The sequence below is a fragment of the Pseudopipra pipra genome, chromosome W (assembly GCF_036250125.1).
Source record: "Pseudopipra pipra isolate bDixPip1 chromosome W, bDixPip1.hap1, whole genome shotgun sequence".
NCBI classification, from domain to species: domain Eukaryota; kingdom Metazoa; phylum Chordata; class Aves; order Passeriformes; family Pipridae; genus Pseudopipra; species Pseudopipra pipra.
Genome location: NC_087580.1, coordinates 64,849,088 through 64,870,699, shown reverse-complemented (window position 1 = coordinate 64,870,699; position 21,612 = coordinate 64,849,088). Strand labels below are relative to the sequence as shown.

The 21,612-nt window shown below is 48.1% G+C and overlaps 1 protein-coding gene across 1 annotated transcript in view; it reads left to right on the top strand.

Moving 5' to 3' along the window:
- Positions 1-21,612, top strand: part of LOC135404353 (ubiquitin-conjugating enzyme E2 R2) — a 124,273-nt gene that overhangs the window by 90,594 nt on the left and 12,067 nt on the right. The window contains exons 3-4 of the mRNA XM_064639081.1: positions 18,091-18,188; positions 20,858-20,992. Coding sequence (XP_064495151.1) covers positions 18,091-18,188; positions 20,858-20,992 — 233 coding nt within the window. The remainder of the gene's footprint in view (positions 1-18,090; positions 18,189-20,857; positions 20,993-21,612) is intronic.

The following is a 21,612-nucleotide window of genomic DNA, read 5'->3' as shown; positions in this document are numbered from 1 at the left end:
AAACCATCTTTATCATAGAATCATAGAATCAACCAGGTTGGAAAAGACCTCCGAGATCATCAAGTCCAACCCTTGATCCAACACTGCCATGGTTACTAGACCATCACACTAAGTGCCACATCCAGTCTCTTCTTAAAAACCTCCAGGGACGGTGAATCCACCACCTCCCTGGGCAGCCCATTCCAATGTCTGTTTATTCTCTCTGTAAAAAATTTCTTCCTAATATCCAACCTAAACTTCCCCTGGTGGAGCTTAAGATTGTGCCCTTCCTTCCTACTGCTGGTTGCCTGGGAGAAGAGACTGATGCCCACCTGGCTACAACCTCCTTTCAGGTAGTTGTAGAGAGTGATGAGGTCTCCCCTGAGCCTCCTCTTCTCCAGGCTAAATGACCCAGAGTTTATACCCAACATACAGATTTATACATTTTCATTAACTACTATCCCCCATCCTTTCACAGACAGACATTTTTTTCCCATTTCATGGGATTCCTCCACCCCTCCAGATGTTCAAAAACAGGTCATGACTTGAGCTCCATTCCATTAGGATGGGTACTCAAGATAGGAGAAGCAGCACAATCGATCATTGGGCACTGACACCAGCCTGGCCTGTGTCATCATCTGTCCTAGTTACAGGAGCGGGGACCAGTTTATCACTATGTGGATACAACCAAAACTGTGTATTCTACACCCTCTGTGTCATTTATGCTGAACTGTTAATAATGGATTGTTCGCAGCAGCTGCCCAGGGCACACCTGACACCTCAGGCTACAATCTGAGTGTTAAAGAAATCCTGCAAAGCAGGGGAATGTGTCTTTGTCTTCACACCTAATGACTCGGCTGTGATAACTTCCCTCTGTGGAGGAATCAACACCTTCACACCCAGCCTGAGGGGTCCTCTCTGCTAATGGACCATACTGGACTGGCATAATAGGCAGCTGCAACACCTAGACCATCAAAGATTCCAAAAATATCCCATGGCTCACAGAGTTAAATCACCCATTGCGAAACTCCCTGCCCTGGGGGAGGTACTGGACATTCCCACCTGAACCTGAGCATATATAATCTTGGGGTTTTGGAACTTCTGGTACCACTCATTGGATCCAGAGGAGGACCAGAACTTCAACAGAACTGCCACCATCATCTGGACCAACAGATTACCTTTCCTTTTACTTTGCCCCCATGGGGACCACATGGTGCTCAGCACAGGAGCAAATGAACACCATTCTGTTCTTGTCCCAGGGTGCTGGGTTATACATCTGTTTTTGTGGGTTGAAACCAGTTTTTCTCTGTATCACTGTATTTATTGTAATCTTTTTAGTAAATTGTAACTCTGACTTGTAGTCTCTCGAGTTGGGTTCATTTCTCCCACCAGTTTACTTTTAAACCATCACATCGATGCACTCTCCTTGCTTCTCACAAAATTCACTCTTTGTCGGTTCATGTCGTTCCTGCTACTTTACTTCCTGCAACGTACAACTCACACCACAGACTATTTTCCCCCCAAGGTTAGATCTCCTTGAGGCACACACCAAGTCTCCCCATTCTTCAGCGTTACCCACCAAGTACACTGATCCCTGAGCAAAGACAATCCCAAGGGTGAGTTTACCTTTTCTCATGGGAGGAGAAACCCACACCGACTTCCCCAACCACTTCCCCTTGTGTAGTATGGGGACCTTATCCCCTCCCACAGTATGTAAGGGTTTTGTTTGGACAGGACCGGGGCAGTTGGCAGATCCTCTGGTGTTAAACAACCAAGTGGCTTCTGCTAAATTTTTATCCCAATGCTTCTATGTCCAGTTGCCCAACGCTCTTAACATAGTCTTCAACAGTCCATTAGGAGGGCTTTAAACTAGGTTTGAAGGGGGAAGGGGTTGAAACCGGGCTCTCCAGAGAGGAGTCCAAGGGTGGACAGCCCAAGTTAAGAGCCAAATCAGCAGCCCAGCTGAAGTGCATGTACACCAATGCACGCAGCATGGGTAACAAACAAGAGGAGCTGGAAGCCATTGTGCAGCAGGAAAGTTATGATGTAGTCGCTATCACGGAAACGTGGTGGGATGACTCGCATGACTGGAGTGCTACCATGGGTGGCTACAGGCTCTTCAGAAGGGACAGGCAGGGTAAGAGAGGTGGAGGGGTAACTATATGTTAGAGAGTGATGCCTGCTCGGCTGGTACTAAGAAAAAAATCTCCGGAGCAGTTAATTAGGGGTGAGATAAGAAAGAGTTTATTATGCCAAGGCAAAAGATGTTACAACACACGCGCAGACCGTGCCTGAGGTGTTACATTTCATAATACCATCCATCCAATCCCAAATGTGTCCACCCTGTGGCCTTTACTCTGGACCGCCCCGGGTCCACCCCCTGAAAATGGATCTGAGGTGTATTTTGGGACCACCTACTTCATCATCTTCACTATCTTCAGAGCACAAAGGGTACATAGTCACCCAGTTCTTGATCGTGTTCTGCGGTTTAGGCCAAGATACAAGCGTTCTCCAAACAATCTAGGGCTTGCCTTGACAAAAGACTAAACATTTCTACTGGATTCGGGGGTAGGAGTGATATAGGGTGCATAGAATGGGGTAAGAGGGTTAAGGAATGTGTAAACTAAGGGTGTTACAGGGAAAGGGACAAGGGAGTGAGGGTTGCTGCTTTTAAAATAAAACTTATAAGGCTTACGAATATTAGAAAAACAAAAAAAGAACATTAGGGGTTTAAGGCATCAAGAGTCTCGACTCTGTAGAAGTTGAAGTCAGTAGCAATAAGGTTGAGTGCCTGTGGATCAGAATCAGGGGGAAGGCCAACAAGGCTGATATCCTGGTGGGAGTCTGTTACAGACCACCCAATCAGGATGATGAGGGTTATGAATTATTCTACAAGCAACTGGGGGATGTCTCAAAATCGCCAACCCTTGTTCTCGTGGGTGACTTTAACCTGCCAGATGTCTGCTGGGAACTCCATACAGTGGAGAAGAGGCAGTCTAGGAGATTCCTAGAGAGTATAGAGGATAATTTCCTGCTCCAGCTGGTAAATGAGCCTACCAGGGCTGGAGCCCTGCTAGACCTCCTGTTCACAGAGAGGGGCTGGTAGGAGATGTGGTGGTTGGTGGACGTCTGGGCCACAGTGATCATGAAATAATAGAGTTTTCAATACTCAGGGATGCAAGGAGGGCCGTCAATAAAACCTCTACGTTGGACTTCCGGATGGCAGATTTCGGCCTATTCAGAAGACTAGTTCAGAGTGTACCCTAGGAAACAGCCCTTGAAAACAAAGGGGTCCAGGAGGGATGGACGTATTTCAAGAAGCAAGTTTTAAAGGCACAGGAGCAGGCTGTCCCACTGTGCCGAAAGGCGAGCCGGCAGGGAAGACGACCGGTTTGACTGAACAGGGAGATTTTGAAAGAAATTAGGGTAAAGAAGAGAGCTTACCGATCATGGAAGAAAGGCCTGACTACTCAGGAAGAATTTAGGAATATAGTTAGGTCATGTAGAAAGAAAATTAGAGAGACGAAGGCACAACTTGAACTGAATCTTGCCACCTCTGTGAAGGATAACAAAAAATCCTTCTACAGATACATCAATAACAAAAGGAGGGGCAAGGAAAACCTCCATTCTTTACTGGACATGGGCGGGAATATAGTTATCAAAGATGAGGAAAAGCCTGAGGTATTTAACACTTTCTTTGTCTCAGTCTTCAACAGTAAGACAGATTGTCCTGAGGACAGCTGGCTTCTGGAGTTTGTAGAAAGAGATAAGAATATGAACAGCCCCCCTGTAATCCAGAAGGAAACAGTTAGGGACCTACTGAGCTGCTTGGATCCCCACAAGTCTATGGGGCCAGATGGGATCCACACAAGGGTGATGAGGGAGATGGCAGAAGAGCTCACCAAGCCACTCTCCATCATCTACCAACAGTCCTGGCTCACTGGGGAGGTCCCAGATGATTGGAAGCTGGCGAATGTCACGCCAATCCACAAAAAGGGATGGAAGGAGGACCCAGGAAACTACAGGCCCGTCAGCCTGACCTCAGTGCCTAGCAAGGTTATGGAGCAGATCATCCTCAGTACAATCACACATCACCTACAGGATGGACAAGGGATCAGACCCAACCAGCATGGGTTTAGGAGGGGCAGGTCCTGTCTGACCAACCTGATCTCCTTCTATGATCAGGTGACCCGCCTGGTGGATGAGGGGAAGTCTGTGGATGTGTCTACCTGGACTTCAGCAAAGCCTTTGACACCGTCTCCCACAGCATACTCCTGAAAAAGCTGGCAGCCCACGGCTTGGACAGGTGCACTCTGTGCTGGGTTGGGAACTGGCTGGAGGGCCAGAGAATGGTGGTGAACGGTGCTGCATCCAGTTGGCAGCCAGTCACTAGTGGTGTCCCCCAGGGATCAGTGTTGGGCCCAGTTCTGTTTAATATCTTTATTGATGATTTAGATGAGGGGATTGAGTCCATCATCAGCAAATTTGCAGATGACACTAAGCTGAGGGGGGAGTGTCAATCAGCTGGAAGGCAGGAGGGCTCTGCAGAGGGACCTGGATAGGTTGGAGAGTTGGTCTGATTCCAACGGGATGAGGTTCAACAAGGCCAAGTGCCATGTCCTGAACTTTGACCACAACAACCCCATGCAGCGCTACAGGCTGGGGACAGAGTGGCTGGAGAGCAGCCAGGCAGAGAGGGACCTGGGAGTTTGGATTGACAAGAAGTTGAACATGAGCCAGCAGTGTGCCCAGGTGGCCAAGAAGGCCAATGGCATCCTGGCCTGTATCAGGAACAGTGTGGCCAGCAGGTCCAAGGAAGTGATTCTTCCCCTGTACTCAGCGCTGGTGAGGTCACACCTCTATTACTGTGTCCAGTTCTGGGCCCCTCAGTTCAGGAAGGATATTGAGGTGCTGGAGCATGTCCAGAGGAGAGCAACTAGGCTGGTGAAGGGACTCAAGCACAAGTCCTATGAGGAGAGGCTGAGGGAGCTGGGGCTGTTCAGCCTGGAGAAGAGGAGGTTCAGGGGAGACCTCATCAGTCTCTACAACTACCTGAAAGGAGGCTGTAGCCAGGTGGGGGTTGGTCTCTTTTCCCAGGCAACTATCAGCAAGACAAGAGGGCATGGTCTCAAGTTGTGCCAGGGGAGGTTTAGGTTAGATATTAGAAAGAATTTCTTTACAGAGAGGGTAGTCGGACATTGGAATGGGCTGCCCAGGGAAGTGGTGGATTCACCGTCCCTGGAGGTTTTTAAGAAGAGACTGGATGTGGCACTTAGCGCCATGGTCTAGCAACCGCAGCGGTAATGGATCAAGGGTTGGACTTGATGATCTCTGAGGTCCCTTCCAACCCAGCTGATTCTGATTCTGTGATTATACCTCTCAATGTTCCCAGAGGCTTGTGGATGATGGGGAATGTGATACATCCACTCAGTGATGTGTTTCTTTGCCCAGGAGTTTATGAGGTTGCTTTGAAAATGAGTCCCATTGTCTGATTCAATTCTCTCTGGGGTACCATGTCACAACAAAATGTGTCTTTCAAGTCCTAAGGTGGTGTTTCGAGCTGTGGCCTGGTTTACAGGATATGTTTCTGAAACAGAGCAAGGATTTTTAGAGGCTAAAATCCTACTCCAAGAAGAGGCTCACAGAGACCACTTTGAGGAATGCTGCATTTAGGTTGTAATGACAGAGATAGAAAACATGTGTTATGAGATTAATTAAGGGAGAGAAGGTATCAGGCTCCGAGAGGCCTGTTTGTCCTTGGTATGCTCTATCCTAATGAAATATAACAAAAAGGTTAGCCTAGTAGTCATAAATTAGATAAGATGGACATTTGAGGGTGTTGGAGAGCTGAGTAAAGGAGTTTTTAGTAAGAGTTTCGCATGTAGTCAGGAAGAGTTAAAAAGTTCATGATGATGAGGGACAAGAAAATGACCCTCTAGAGGTTGAAGAAGCCGGAACGACCCTCAAGAATTTACCCAAAAGGATGACTCCACCTCGAGCTCCACCTGAACCCCTCCTGATATGAATATTATAACTAGATGATGTAATTGTAATGAATATTCATGTAAAATATTATAATCCCTCATCAAAATTGTATAAATTACCTGAGTTTTCACTGAGAACTTCGAACCTAGTTTGTCCAACACGAGCTGACTAACTCTCCAGCATTGCTCGAAATAAATACCTTTGCTGCTTAAAGACTTAAAACTGTCTCTGAGCAGTCATTTTATGCTGGTTTTAGCATCATTTCCAGCCAATCAGTCATTGCCTCCACCATGGTGAGTATGTAGCTCTTGCCTTGGTGTGTTCATGGCTGTGGTCCAATGTAGTCAATATGCCAGGCCTCACCATATTGGGAATCCAGCCACTGCCCTTGATTCCAAAAAACTCAATCTAAGAAACTGCTCAGAGACTATTTTTATCTTTAAGCAGCTAGGTCTTTGTTTATTCAAAGTTGGGAGCAAACCAGCTCGCGCTGGACAAACTTGCTCAACTTGAAAGTGCAAAACTAATCCATTTTATACACTTTAGATACATGGTTACATCATTTAACATCCATATTAATAAGTAGGCTAGTCTCTGGGCGGAGTCTTTCCAGACATGCACAGTCTTCTACTCTGGGGGTCTTCTCCTCAAGCCTTCATCCCTCTGGTGGTCGCCATGAACGTCTTCCTCAATTTGACCACTTCAATTAGGTGACCTGAATTCTTCAAGCTTGCAAAATCCTGGCTCCAGGCCTTCTAGATCTTATTCAAACATCTAGTTTACCTAGTTTATTACTGTGTGTGTACTACTTCTATTCTTTCTATAATAAGACCTTTGGTGCAGTGAACAGAACAGAACATATCAACCAGTGCTCCTAAAATGTTCTTCTAGCAAAACAGGTATTGGGGTTGTCCTAGTTAGAACAGCTGGGACCGATTCATCACTGGATGGGTATAGCCCAAAACTGTGTATTCTATGGCCCTCCATGCCATTTCCCACAAACTGTTGTCGGGGGGGGGGAGGCGGCCTGCCTGTGGGGGGGATGTTCCTGTCCTCATACCCTTTTATGGAATTCCCCGCTCTGAGGGAAGGATTGACCATTCCTGCCTGAACTGGAGAATATATAAACCTGGAGTTTCAGAACCTTTCTACCACTCGTGGGATCCAGAGGAAGACTGCAGCTCGCCGCTCTCGACCAGACTGCAACAACTCTCCCACCAGCAGGTTTTTCCCCTCTCCCTTTACTTTGGACTCAAGTGGTGCCCAAGGAACACCACTTTGTTCATGCCCCAGGGTACTGGGTTATACATTTGGGTTTTGTGGGTTAAAACCAATTGTTTGTTTATATAATTGTACTTACTGTATTATTTTAATAAATTGTTATTCTGACTTATAATCTCTCCTTTGAGTTCATTTCCCCTGCTGGTTAACTCTTAAACCAGCACATTTTTTGGCGCCCAACGTGGGGCAGAGAGAGAGAAGTCCGAATCACAATTTCATTTTAAGCATTTGTCTATTTGGATATAGAAACTCCCTGATCACCATGTTGTTTGATGCATTCACATGGATGTTGTATTTGAGACTGTTCATATTTCCACAGATTGGGTATTATTTGCCTGTTTTGATGGTCTCTTTAAGACCAGGGAGAGGGATCCAAATTGCTTTATTAGTATATTATGTTTATGTCATTCTAACATCAGAAGCAATGAGTTTCATTGTAAATGTGTATTCAGTCCTGTTTGCCTGTCCTGGTTTGGGTTGCTACCTCTGGGGCCTCATTAAAAATCGTACCCAGCCCTTTGGGGGAACAGGGGGGGATGGTTGTTTCCAGCCTCTCACCTCCTTCTTCCCCTTCAGACCTGCTACAACAGTTTTTGAAAATATTGAGTTCCCTTTTGATGTTAAGGACAGCATAATGTTATTGTTGGTGTTGCTTTGTCTGCTCTGTACTGTGTACACCATGTTTAGGGTCAGAACAGGGCCTTCTAGGGAGATTGTTTGGACGCCTGCCCTGGGAGCGGATACTGCTGAGTGGCACGGGAAGTGGGAGGACATCGGCCAGTATTTGGAGAAGTTTTCTCCTCCGATGATCTGGAAATTCACCCCTGAACAACTGCAGGATCCTGTTAGCATGATAAGACTGGTGAAGGGAAAATGCTCTGGCAGCTCCAGAGATGGCCAGCTCACAGCAACCTGCTGGGCCCTGGCCACTGCCTACCGGACACTACTTGACATGGTACAGCACTGTCAGGGGGAGGAGAGAAGGACCAAATCCGCAGGCACCACATCCACCCAAACCACAACTGAGTCAGAGGGAGAAAGAAATAAACCAACCGGCACCGTGTCCACACAAACCATCGAGGAGCCAGAAGAACAACCAAAACCAATAGCAGTCGCCCCTGTCCAGAAAAGGAAATCAAAGACTAAATCAGTCCGTATAGCAAATGATGACGAAGAGGCAGGACCTTCACATCCACCGGAGGAGACAGAGCCAGAAATAATCACTCAGTCCCTATCCCTGGGTGAGCTACATGAGCTCCGGAGAGAGTTCACACGACAGGCAAATGAGTCCATTCTGACCTGGCTGCTCCGAATCTGCGATGCTGCATCTAACGATACAATTCTAGATGGGAGTGAAGCCAGACAGCTGGGATCCCTGTCTCGAGATGTAGTCATTGATCAGGGGATTGGAAGGAGGCAGGAGACTCTCAGCGTCTGGCGGCGACTGTTGTCCAGTGTGAGGGAGAGATACCTTTGCAAGGAGGACCTCCACGTACAGCAAGGACAGTGGAACACGATGGAACAAGGTATCCGGTGCTTAAGGGAGTTAGCTGTACTGGAGATAATCTTTTCAGAGGACGAAAGATTCCCTAAAAGTCCAGATGGCGTACAGTGCACCTCCCAGATGTGGTTAAAGTTTGCACGACTCGGGCCAGAAATGTATTCCCGCTTCTTAGCAATGCTGCAATGGAGGGAGGGAGAGGACAAGGTGGGTGCGTTGGTCAGTAAACTCAGGATTTATGAAGACACTGTCACCGCCCCATTACGAGCCCACGTCTCATCTGCGGAAACCAAACTGGCTGAACATGTCCAAAGCCTGGAAGAGAAGACTGAAGAGGGACACCAGAAGCTAAGAGAGGAAATTAAGGAAGGGATCTTCCATATCTCACCAGGACAAACAAGAGTCTCTGCTATCAGAGGCCAGCGTCCCCCAGCTAAGGAGAGAAGGTAAACTCCACGTGGCAATCTATGGTTTTACCTCCATGAGCACAGAGAAGATATGAGGAAGTGGGATGGGAAACCCACCCCTTCCTTAGCAGCCCCGGTACGTGAACTAAAAAGAGGAACAAGTACCACAAGGAACTCTTCAAGGGTAAATGCTGCTCCAGTCTCTCGTGGGCAAGACTCCAGACGGTACAGGAATGATGATACGTCTGATCCTCTTGAAGGGACCTCCAGGTCATACTCACAAGAAAAGCACAATGAGTACCATGACCAGGACTAGGGGTGCCCTGCCTCTAGCCAGGTAGAGGAGAGGGACAATCGAGTCTATTGGACAGTGTGGATTCAGTGGCCTGGCACATCAGAGCCACAAAGATATAAGGCCTTAGTGGACACCGGCGCACATTGTACTTTAATGCCATCAAGATACGTAGGGGCAGAATCCATCTCTATCTCTGGGGTGACAGGGGGATCCCAACAGCTGACTGTACTGGAAGCTGAAGTGAGCCTGACTGGGAAGGAATGGCACAGACACCCCATCGTGACTGGCCCAGAGGCCCCGTGCATCCTTGGCAGAGATTACCTGAGGAGTGGGTATTTCAAAGACCCAAAAGGACTTTGTTGGGCTTTTGGTATAGCTACTGTGGAGACAGAGGAAATTAGACAGTTGAACACCTTGCCTGGTCTCTCAGAGGACCCCTCTGCTGTGGGACTGCTGAAGGTTGAAGAACAATTGGTACCGATAGCCACAGCAACAGTGCACTGTCGGCAATACTGCACCGACCGACTCTGTGACCCCTATACATAAGATGATCCATGACCTGGAGACCCAGGGGGTGGTCAGCAAGACTCGCTCACCCTTTAATAGCCCTATATGGCCAGTGCGTAAGTCCAGCGGAGAGTGGAGGCTGACGGTGGATTACCGTAGACTCAGTGAAGTCACACCACCCCTGAGTACTGCTGTGCCGGACATGCTGGAGCTCCAGTATGAGCTGGAGTCCAAGGCAGCCAAGTGGTATGCCACCATTGACATTGCCAATGCCTTTTTCTCCATTCCTTTGGCAGCAGAGTGCAGGCCACAATTTGCTTTCACTTGGAGAGGTGTGCAGTACACCTGGAATCGACTGCCTCAGGGGTGGAAACACAGTCCCAGCATTTGCCATGGACTGATCCAGACTGCACTGGAAAAGGGTGAGGCTCCAGAGCATCTACAGTACATTGACGACATCATTGTATGGGGGAACACAGCAGGGGAAGTCTTCGAGAAAGGAGAGAAGATAATCCAGATTCTCCTAAGAGCTGGTTTTGCCATTAAACGGAGTAAGGTCAAGGGACCTGCTCAGGAAATTCATTTCCTAGGAGTGAAGTGGCAAGATGGACGCCGCCTAATTCCAACAGAGGTGATTAACAAAATAGCAACCATGTCCCCACCAACCAGCAAGAAGGAAACACAGGCTTTCCTAGGTGCTGTGGGCTTTTGGAGGAGGCATATCCCCGAGTATAGTCAGATTGTAAGCCCTCTCTACCTTGTGACACGGAAGAAAAATGCTTTCCAGTGGGGCCCCGAACAACAACAAGCCTTTGAACAAATTAAACAGGAGATTGCCCATGCGGTAGCCCTTGGGCCAGTAAGGACAGGACAGGACGTGAAGAACGTGCTCTACACTGCAGCCGGGAAAAATGACCATTCCTGGAGCCTCTGGCAGAAGGTGCCTGGGGAGACCCGAGGACGACCGCTGGGATTCTGGAGTCGGGGATACAACGGATCTGAAGCCAGCTATACACCAACTGAGAAAGAGATCCTGGCTGCTTATGAAGGAGGTCGAGCTGCCTCATAAGTGATCGGCACCGAAGCGCAGATCCTCCTGGCACCCCGACTACCAGTGCTGGGCTGGATGTTCAAGGGAAGAGTTCCTTCTACACATCATGCCACCGATGCCACATGGAGTAAGTGGATCCCTCTGATCACGCAGCGAACCCGGATAGGGAATCCTAATCGCCCTGGGATTCTGGAAATTATCACCAACTGGCCTGAAGGTGAGAGTTTCGGACTATCCTCTCAAGAAGAGGAGGAGAAGGTGACATGGGCTGAGGAGGCCCCACCATATGACAACTACCAGCAGATGAAAGGCGATATGCGCTCTTCACGGATGGCTCCTGTTGCATTGTAGGGACAAACCGACAATGGAAGGCAGCCATGTGGAGTCCCACACAACGAGTTGCAGAAGCGACCGAAGGACAAGGTGGGTCAAGTCAGTTTGCGGAGCTTAAAGCCGTTCAGTTGGCTTTGGATATAGCTGAATGAGAGAAGTGGCCAAGACTCTATCTCTACACTGACTCATGGATGGTGGCCAATGCTCTGTGGGGATGGCTGGAGCAATGGAAAAAGGCCAACTGGCAGCGCCAAGGGAAACCCATCTGGGCGGCGGAGATGTGGCAGGTCATCGCTGGCCGGGAAGAGAAGCTGAGCGTGAAGGTCGGTCACATAGATGCTCATGTAGGCAAGAAATGGGCTAATGAGGAGCATTGTAACAACGAGCAGGCGGACTGAGCTGCCAGGATTAAAGTCTCTCAGGTAGATCTGGATTGGCAGCACAAAGGAGAATTATTTCTGGCTCGATGGGCCCATGACGCCTCCGGTCACCAGGGGAGAGATGCAACATACAGATGGGCTCGTGACCGAGGGGTGGACTTAACCAAGGACATTGTCTCACAGGTCATCCATGACTGTGAGACATGTGCTGCCATCAAGCAGGCCAAGCAGGTGAAGCCTCTATGGTATGGTGGGCGGTGGTCGAAGTACAGGTATGGGGAAGCCAAGGCAAGCGCTACGTACTGACCATGGTAGAAGGAAGTACTGGATGGCTGAAGACATACCCCGTGCCTCATGCCACTGCCCGGAATACCATCCTGGGCCTTGAAAAACAAGTCCTGTGGCGACACGGCACCCCGGAGAGAATTGAGTCTGATAATGGGACCCATTTCAAGAATGGCCTCGTAGACACCTGGGCCAAAGAGCATGGCATTGAGTGGGTGTATCATATCCCCTACCATGCACCAGAGGCTGGAAAAGTTGAGCGGTGCAACAGACTACTGAAAACCACCCTGAAGGCACTGTGTGGGGAGACTCTCAAACACTGGGAGCTGCATTTAGCAAAGGCCACCTGGTTGGTCAACACCCGAGGCTCCATCAATCGAGCTGGCCCTGCCCAATCAGAACTTTTGCATACTGTAGATGGAGATAAATTCCCCGTGGTGCATATTAGAGATTGTTAGGGAAGACTGTTTGGATTAGTCCCACCTCAAGCAAAGGCAAACCCATCCGAGGGATTGTCTTTGCTCAAGGACCTGGTTCCACCTGGTGGGTAATGCAAAAAGATGGGGAGACACATTGTGTACCACAAGGGGACCTAATTCTGAGTGAGAATGGTCTGTAATGTTTCATTGTATATATATATATATATAAGTGTATATAGTTTTAAGGAGACATAGTTTTTAAGGGGGTTAATTTGGGCATGACATGGATGGCATAGAATAAGGGGTGGATAATGTCCTAGTTAGAACAGCTGGGACCGATTCATCACTGGATGGGTATAGCCCAAAACTGTGTATTCTATGGCCCTCCATGCCATTTCCCAGAAACTGTTGTGGGGGGGGGTGTCTGCCTTTGGGGGGGATGTTCCTGTCCTCATACCCTTTTATGGAATTCCCCGCTCTGAGCATCCTCATACCCTTCTGTGGAATTCCCCGCTCTGAGGTAAGGATTGACCATTCCTGCCTGAACTGGAGAACATATAAACCTGGAGTTTCAGAACCTTTCTACCACTCGTGGGATCCAGAGGAAGACTGCAGCTCATCGCTCTCAACCAGACTGCAACAACTCTCCCACCAGCAGGTTTTTCCCCTCTCCCTTTACTTTGGACTCAAGGGGGGTCCCAAGGAACACCACTTTGTTCATGCCCCAGGGTGCTGGGTTATACATTTGGGTTTTGTGGGTTAAAACCAATTGTTTGTCTGTATAATTGTACTTACTGTATTATTTTAATAAATTGTTATTCTGACTTATAATCTCTCCTTTGAGTTGAGTTCATTTCCCCTGCTGGTTAACTCTTAAACCAGCACAGGGTTTCTTAGCAGGCCAAGATATCTCAGTTAACTCCTTTAGGCCTGGCTCCTGTTTCACCCTCTATTCCAGGGCGATTTTACTCGCATGGCTCGCTTGATTGCAGCACGTGTTTCACATTCATGAATGACCAGTGTGATGGCCTCCATGGTCAGGTCCACCCCTTGATCACAAGCCCATCTGTATGTCACATCTCTTCCTAGATGTCCTAATGTTTCATCGGCCCATCAGGCTATAAATAACTCACCCTTCTGCTCCTAGTCTAAGTCTGCCTGGGCTATTCCAATCTTGGCAGCCTTATCCACCTGCTCGCTGTTCTGATGTTCTTCAGTGGCATGACCTTTGGGCATGTGAGCATCGACATGAGGCACTTTCAGAGTCATGTTTTCCACCCGTGCAGCGATGTCCTGCCGCAACGCAGCAGTCCATATGGGTTTACCCCTGCGTTGCCAATTGGCCTTCTTTCACTGCTGTAGCCACCCCCACAGGGCGTTAACCACCATCCAGTGGTCAGTATAGAGATATAGCGCAGGCCACTTTTCTCATTAGGCAATCTTTAGGGCTAGTTGGATGGCTTTCATTTCTGGAAATTGGCTTGATTCACCTTGTCCTTCAGTGGTCTCATTGACTCATCTTGTGGGACTCCACACAGCAGCTTTCTACCTCTGACAGTTTCCTACCACACAGCAAGATCCATCAGTAAATAGAGCGTAGCCTCTCTCGTCTTATGATAACTCATTACATGGTGGTGCCTCTTGCGCACTAGCCACCTCCTCAGGCAATGCTCCAAAATCCCTGCCTTCTGGCCAGTCCATAATCTCTTCCAGGATTCCTGGGAAATTGGGGGTTCCCATTTGGGCTCGCTGTGTGATCAAAGCTACCCACTTACTCCACGTAGCACTGATTTCATGATATGTTGAGGGGATGTTCCCTTTGAACATCCAGTGCAGCACGGGCAATCGCGGTGCCAAGAGGAGATATGTTTCTGTTCCAACAACTTCTGAGGTGGCTCGAACCCCCTCATAGGCTGCTAATATCTCTTTTTCAGTTGGAGCTTAGTGGGCCTTCTGATCCTTCATAACCGCAGCTCCAAAATCCCAATGGTCGACCTCGGGTTTCTCCTGGTGTTCTCTGCCAGAGGCTCCAGGTGAGATCATGCTCCCTACCTGCCATGTAGAGGATATTTTGCACAGCTGGTCCTGTTCAAACAGGCTCCAGAGCTACTGCACGGGCTATCTCTTGTTTGATCTGCTTCAAGGCCTGTTGTTGCTCAAGGCCCCACTCAAAATGGTTCTTCTTCTGGGTCACTTGATAGAGGGGGCTCACAATCTGACTGTAACCTGGAATATGCCTCCACCAGAACCGCACAAGGCCTAGGAAAGCTTGTGTTTCCTTCTTGTTAACTGGTGGAGACATAGTTGTTACCCTGTTGACCATATCCGTAGGTTCATGATGACATCCATCCTGCCATTTTATTCCCAAAAACTGAATCTCCTGTGCAGGTCCCTTGACCTTGCTTTTCTTTAAGGCAAACACAGCTTTCAGAAGAATCTGAATTATTCTTTTTCCCTTATCAAACACCACTTCTGCTGTGTTGCCCCACACAATGATGTCATCAATATATTGTAGATGTTCAGGGGCATCACCCATTTCCAGCGCAGTCTGGATCAGTCCATGGCCGATGGAAAGGCCATGTTTCCACCCCCGGGACAGTCAATTCCAGGTATATTGGGCACCATTCCGCATGAAAGCAAACTGTGGTTTGCACTCTGTTGCCAGAGGGTTTAAGAAAAATGCATCGGCAATGTCAGTTGCAGCCCACCACTTGGTTGCCTTCGACTCCATATTGGAGCTCTAACGTCTGCTACAGCAGCACTCAGTGGTGGCATTGTTTCGTTCAGGCCACGATAGCCTACTGTTAACCTCCACCCTCTGTCAGACTTTTGCACTGGCCATATGGGACTACTGAAAGGTGAGTGAGCCAGGGAGTCTCAGTGCGATATTGCTGCCAGTGCACTGTCCCAGTAGCAATTGGTACTGGTCTTCAACTTGCAGAAATCCCACAATGAAGGGATCTTCTAGAGACCAGGCAGGGTAGATAGCTACTTGATCTTCTCTGTATTCACAGTACTTACACCAAAAGCCCATTGGTACCCCTTTGGATCCTTGAAGTACCTTCTCCTGAGGTAGTCGATGCCAAGGATACAAGGGGCCTCTGGGCCAGTCACAATGGAATGCTTTCCCCACTTTTACCTTGTTAAACTCACCTCAGCCTCCAATACAGACAATTCTTGGCATCCCTCTGTCACTCCAGAGAGCCAGATGGGTTCTATGTCTTTATACCCTGATGGCACCAGTGTACACTGTGCACCGGTGTCTACTAAAGCCTTATACTTCTGTGGATCTGGTGTGCCAGGCCATCAAATCCACACAATCCAGTATGCCTGGTCATCCCTTTCCTCCTCCTGGCTGAAGGCAGGGACCCTTTATTCCTGTTCCTGGTCAGAGTGTTCCCTGTCTGACCCTTGCAATGCCAGACCAGAAGTCCCCTTACCAGGATCAAAGGAGGTGATTTCAGTCCTTTCATGATCTGGGAGATCGCTGATTGCCTTCTTGTGTCTGTGGCAACTACACTGAGAGTCTTCTTGGGTGACCCCTTCTTAACAGCTCTCTTCCCTCTCAGTTCACATATCCAGGCTTCCAGCTTAAAGGTGGGTTCACCATCCCACTTCCTCATGTCCTCCCCCTGGCCCTGCAGAAAGAACCAGAGTGCACCACATGGCCTGCGTTTGGGGCTTCATTCCCCTCTGACCAGGGCAGGAGAGGACTGATTTCTTGGGTTGCTCCTGAGAGCTGAGGCGCTGGCCCATAGGGATAAGGAGGTACAGAGATTTTTTTTAAAGTTTTGGAGCCAGGAAGATGCTCTCTCCAGAGTTAGCATATCCATTTCCTGGTAATACATTGCTGACAAGCTGTTGGAATATGATGCAGGGGCACTTTGAAACACCTTCCTCCACATGGCCATGGTGCAAGGGACATCCTCTGGATCTTTAGGGATGTCATCACTTTTTAGATTGCTATAGATGACTTACAGCACTGTTAATTCTCTCAGGTACTGGATACTTTTGTCTGCAGTGGTCCACTTTCCTGGGGAGTTCACAAGATCTTCCTTAAATGGATATCTTGCCCTCACACTTGAGAGGAGTTGTCTCCAGAGACTGCAAATTGCTGCCTCTTTTCCTCTTTCAATTCCCTGACTTCTATCAAGGGATCCCAGCTATTTGGCTTCATGACCTTCCAGTTGCTGACTGTCAGCCCCTTTATCCCAGCATCAAACCAGCCAGGTAGGAATCCGCTCACCTGGCTGGTGGCTGTAATCTTTTCACAAGTCTTGAAGTTCTGATAAGGTCAGGTCTGATAACTTCGATTTCCTGTTTGATTTGTCTCATTCCTTTCTGCAATTTCTTTGTTGAATGACTGTCTTCTTGATCACACCCTTCTTTTCTTGATTCTTCCTCCTCTTCTTCCTTCCCTTCCTCCCTTTCAAATCAATGGTATGGATGTGTTGTTCTCTTTGTCCACTTTTTAACTACTGGGGCGATGACTGTAGTTGTTGTGGTTTGAGTCCCTACCTCAGCCATAGTGTCCTCCATTGCAGTTTGGGTCCCTGCCTCCACTCCAGTCCTCTGAGAGTACTGAACTGTGGCTTGATAGGCACAGGTCAGGCCCCAGTACAGGGCAAGAAACTGCTGGTTTTGACTGGGGTAGGCAAGGCACCCTTCCATCAGGTGACGTGTCAGTTTGCTAGGGTCGAATACCTGTCCAGGTGTGAAGTCCCAGGTAATGGGAGGTGTTAACTGCCCTAGGAACCTGCCCAAATCCTTCCACACACACTGACACACAGGGACCAGGTGCTTCAGGGCATGTTTCAATATTGCCTCACCCAAGATTTGTTTTCTCTTACATCAGGACAACACCAGATTCCACAAACACCATAATGTGCTAACAGTATTAATTAGTGGTATTAAACAGCTCACATAAGGACGAGCAAGGACCTCAGGAGCCTGCATAATAAAACCATCCACATTAATCCTGGGTAGGGAGAGGAAGATGTATTCCCTTATCCGTGAAATAACTCACCCAGCACAGCAAGGCAGGACAAAGCTTAGAGCTTGTTTGTATTAGTATGTTCCCAAACTCAGCAAAATAAAGAGATAAGCAGTGCAGCTGACAAACTCCATGTCCCACACACGAGCTTGCTACTCAATAACTACTATTACTATAGCATGCAATACATATATGTGTAACTGCCTTTGTCTCACCCCACGTTTGGGCACCCAAAAGACTGTGGTGGGTTGACCTGGGCTGGACACCAGGTGCCCACCAAGCCACTCTTATCACTCCCCTTCCCAGCCAGACAGGGGAGAGAAAATAAGATGGAAAATGACTCATAGGTTGAGGTAAGGCAGTTTACTAAAGCAAAGTGAAAGTTTGTGCATGCAGAAGTGAAGGGAAAATAAAAAAAAAATTTATTCTCTATTTCCCATCAGCAAGTGATGTCTGACCACTTCCCGGGAAGCAGGGCTTCGGAACGTGTAGCAATTGCTCCAAAGGCAAACATTGTAAATAACAAATGCCTCCCCCCCTCCTCCTACTTTCCTTAGCTTTTATGTCTGAGGTGATGTCATATGGTATGGCCAATTTGGGTCAGCTGGCTTGGCTGTGTCATCAGACCTCTGCCTCAAGCCAGGTTATTCTCAACTTTTATTTCTGTCTTGCAGAATGGAGATGTATGTATTTCAATTCTTCACCCACCTGTAGATGACCCACAAAGTGGAGAGCTGCCCTCTGAGAGGTGGAACCCTACCCAAAATGTCAGGTAACTGTTAATCTGTGATGTACAGCAGTGACCTCAAAGGCCTGTCATCTCTCTCCAAGACTAAGACCTGTGTTGGGAAAGTTTTGGAACAGAATTTAAGACTTTGGGAGCTTTAGGTCTTGAACTGGATGGGAACCAGACTTATCAAGTTGTCTGAAGTGCTGATGCTGAAGTGTCCTGATGCTGGGGTAACAATATGGAGACTTCTGTCCTGTTCACAGGGTTTCATGCTCTTAAAACAAATTATCTCAAATGTTCTGCTCTTTCCCAGTCATTGTTCTCCTACAGTTAGATTTTTCAAACAGTTCCATGGTACCACTAGTGGAAAAGAACATTTTTGGGTATTTGGGCCCAGTAGGAATAACTTGGTGCATAATTCTGCTTGCTGTTTGCCTTACGGTATTTGTGTGTGTCCTGTCCTGCAGTGTGATATCTTGAGCAGTTAGCCAGGTAGCTTTCTTCCTGACAAAAAGACCCAAAGGATCACTAAGTACCACAGGCATTTGAGGCTAACCATGCGCTGCTCTGAACTACAGTTGGGGCTGTAGTCTCCTTTAATCAAGTTCTGCAAAGCAGTTGTTATGTACTGCTGTATTTCAAGACTTATTCCTTGTCTCTTGTTCTTCCCTTCCATTCAAATTGAAAGTTGTTGCCAGTAGGATCACCTCAGACATGTGAAGCTGTTGTGGTGGTAGCTACAGCCAGGTGGCCAGGTGTGTAGAGCTGTCTGATGGGACTTGCTATTGAGTTTTGTGCTAGTTGTGACACTGCCTGAGGAACAAAGGGTTCAATCTCTGAATTGCAAAGGGTTGTAGGAAATGCAGAGGGGTCTGGGCGAGGGAAGTGGTGTTTGTCCCTGGTAAATGCCAGCAGAGCAGGGCAGCTAGAAATCCAGGAAGGCTTTCTGTCTGCCAGGGATTATGTGACTGGCTCATGCTGCCTTTGCTGAGTACCAGCAGCTGAATCTTGCTGGGCCCTTGGCGGCTTGCCTGGATGTTGAGCACAGCAAGGGGAAGATAGTGCAGATGTTTTTTAAGTGCTGCTACAGCAGCCTTGGCACACAGGCTGAGGAGAGACCTGACCACAGTTCCAACCTCTTAATATACTGTGGGGCAGGGAAGTCAGTGCAGCCTCATTTGATGCTCTTGGGTTGTAGTGTTGGGGGTAGGCAAAGAGCCTGGCTTTCTGCTGGGAGGCTGAATGTCATGAGGAATAGGCTCACCGAGCAGGTTTCCAACCCTGCACCATCTATGGGTGGCATGGACAAGCTGAATTCTGGTCTGATGCAAGCTTTGCCTGCTACTCTGTCACAAACGTGTATAGACATGATAGTCTGTCATCAGATTAGGTCTTTGAGATTTGTATTGCATCATCTTCCCTACACCAATGACCAGGGTCTGGAGTTCATAAATATCTTCTCTTACTTCAATTATTGTCCTTAGTGTATTGTATTTGTGTGGCCAGGTTTTGGTAGCAGAGGGGGCTACAGGGGTGGCTTCTGTGAGAAGCTACTAGAAGCTTCCCCCATGTCCAGCAAAGCCAATGCCAGCTGGCTCCAGGATGGACCTGCCACTGGCCAAAGCTGAGCCAATCAGGAATGACAGTAATGCCTCTAGGATAACATATTTAAGAAGGAAAAAAGTTATTGGACAGATGTAATTGCAGCCTGAGAAGAGTGGAGTGAAAACATGTGAACAACTCTGCAGACACCAAGGTCAGTGGAGGAGAAGGGGAGGAGGTGCTCCAGGCACTGGAGCTGAGATTTCCCTGCTGCCTGTGGTACAGTCCGTGGTGAGGCAGCTGTGCCCCTGCAGCCCATGAAGGTTAACAGGAGTGAAAAGATTCACCTGCAACCCATGGAGGAGACCCACACTGGAGCAGGGGGATGCCCGAAAGAGGGCTGTAAACCCATGGGAAGCCTGTGCTGGAGCAGGGTCCTGTCAGGGACCTGCTGACCTGTGGAGAGAGGAGCCCATGTTTCCTAGTAGGACTTGTGACCCTGTGGGGGACCCATGTTGGAGCAGCCTGTGCCTAAAGGATTGACCCTGTGGAAAAGCGACCCATGTTGCAGCAGTTCATGGAGAACTGTTGCCCATGGGATGGACTCGTGTTGGAGAAGTTTATGGAGGACTATCTCCCATGGAAGAGACCCCACGCTGGAGCAGGGGAAAGACTCTTCTCCCTGAGCAGCGTCAGGAACAATATGTGATAAACTGGCCGTAACCCCCATTCCCCATCTCACTGTGCTTCTGGGAGGGAGGAGGTAGAGTTTGGGAAGGAGGGAGGGATGGGGGAAAGGTGTTTTTATTTTACTTCTTATTATCCTGCTCTGATTTTGTTAGTAATAAATTTAATTAATATCCTCCATTCAAGTCTATTTTGCCAATGATGGTATTTGGTGAGTGATCTCTCCCTGTCCTTATCTCAACCCATGAACCTTTCGTTATATTTTCTCTCCTCTGTACAGACACAGAGGGCAGTGATAGAGCAGCTTTGGTGGGTGCCTGGCATCCAGACAGGGCCAACCCACTACGCTTAGATATCCTTCATTATTCTTCACTTAAGTTTTGACTTTAAACACGTTTCTGATGCATCACCTAAAGAAGTTGTCAGCATCCAGAATCCATGAATGTGTTAGGTCTGACTGCTGTCGTTATTACCTTTTTCAGGACTATCTTACTGAGTGTAATCTCTTTGCTTAATGAGCCCAACACATTCTCTCCTGCCAATGTGGATGCATCAGTCATGTTCAGGAAATGGAGGGACAGTAAAGGAAAAGACAAGGAGTATGCTGAAATCATAAGGTAAGCTTTGCTGTGTGTGATGCTGTGCTACTGGCCTCCTGCTTTGAACCCTATGACACAGGCTGCTTTCAGAATTTGCTGCAACCAGCTTCTCACTGTGGCTGTTCCTTTCAAAATGAATTTTACAGCTTTATTCCAAGCCCATGCTTCTGGACAGAAATGGTGCAAAAATCTGGAGCAGGAGGACTGGGCTGATCTGTCTTCATATTGTTCTTTTTCAGACTAATCTAGCATGATGCTCTGCAAAACCTATTGGCTACTATTAAATTCCTGTCAAAGTCCCTGTTTGCTTTTGAGTGCTGCTTGCATTTCTTGGGATGTGATTCAAACTGCCTTCATCCTACTAATTCTGTGCTTAATGCACTCGTGAATCATAATCTTGTCCTTCCAATTCAAAGGAATATCAGTAGGATTTGGCAAGTGCTTCCACAGCTGGGTTTGATTAGCTGGAAGAACTGTTCAGTCTTGACTGCCCTTTGCTGAGACATTCATGGTTCATCAGGTGCTGTAGGGAGATGATGTAAACTTGAGCCAAGGTTGCTGTGGAGTGGCAAATGGGCAGCCCATACTGCAGTGGGACTGCTGTCATGCTTGCCTGGAGCAAGATGACATCTACATTG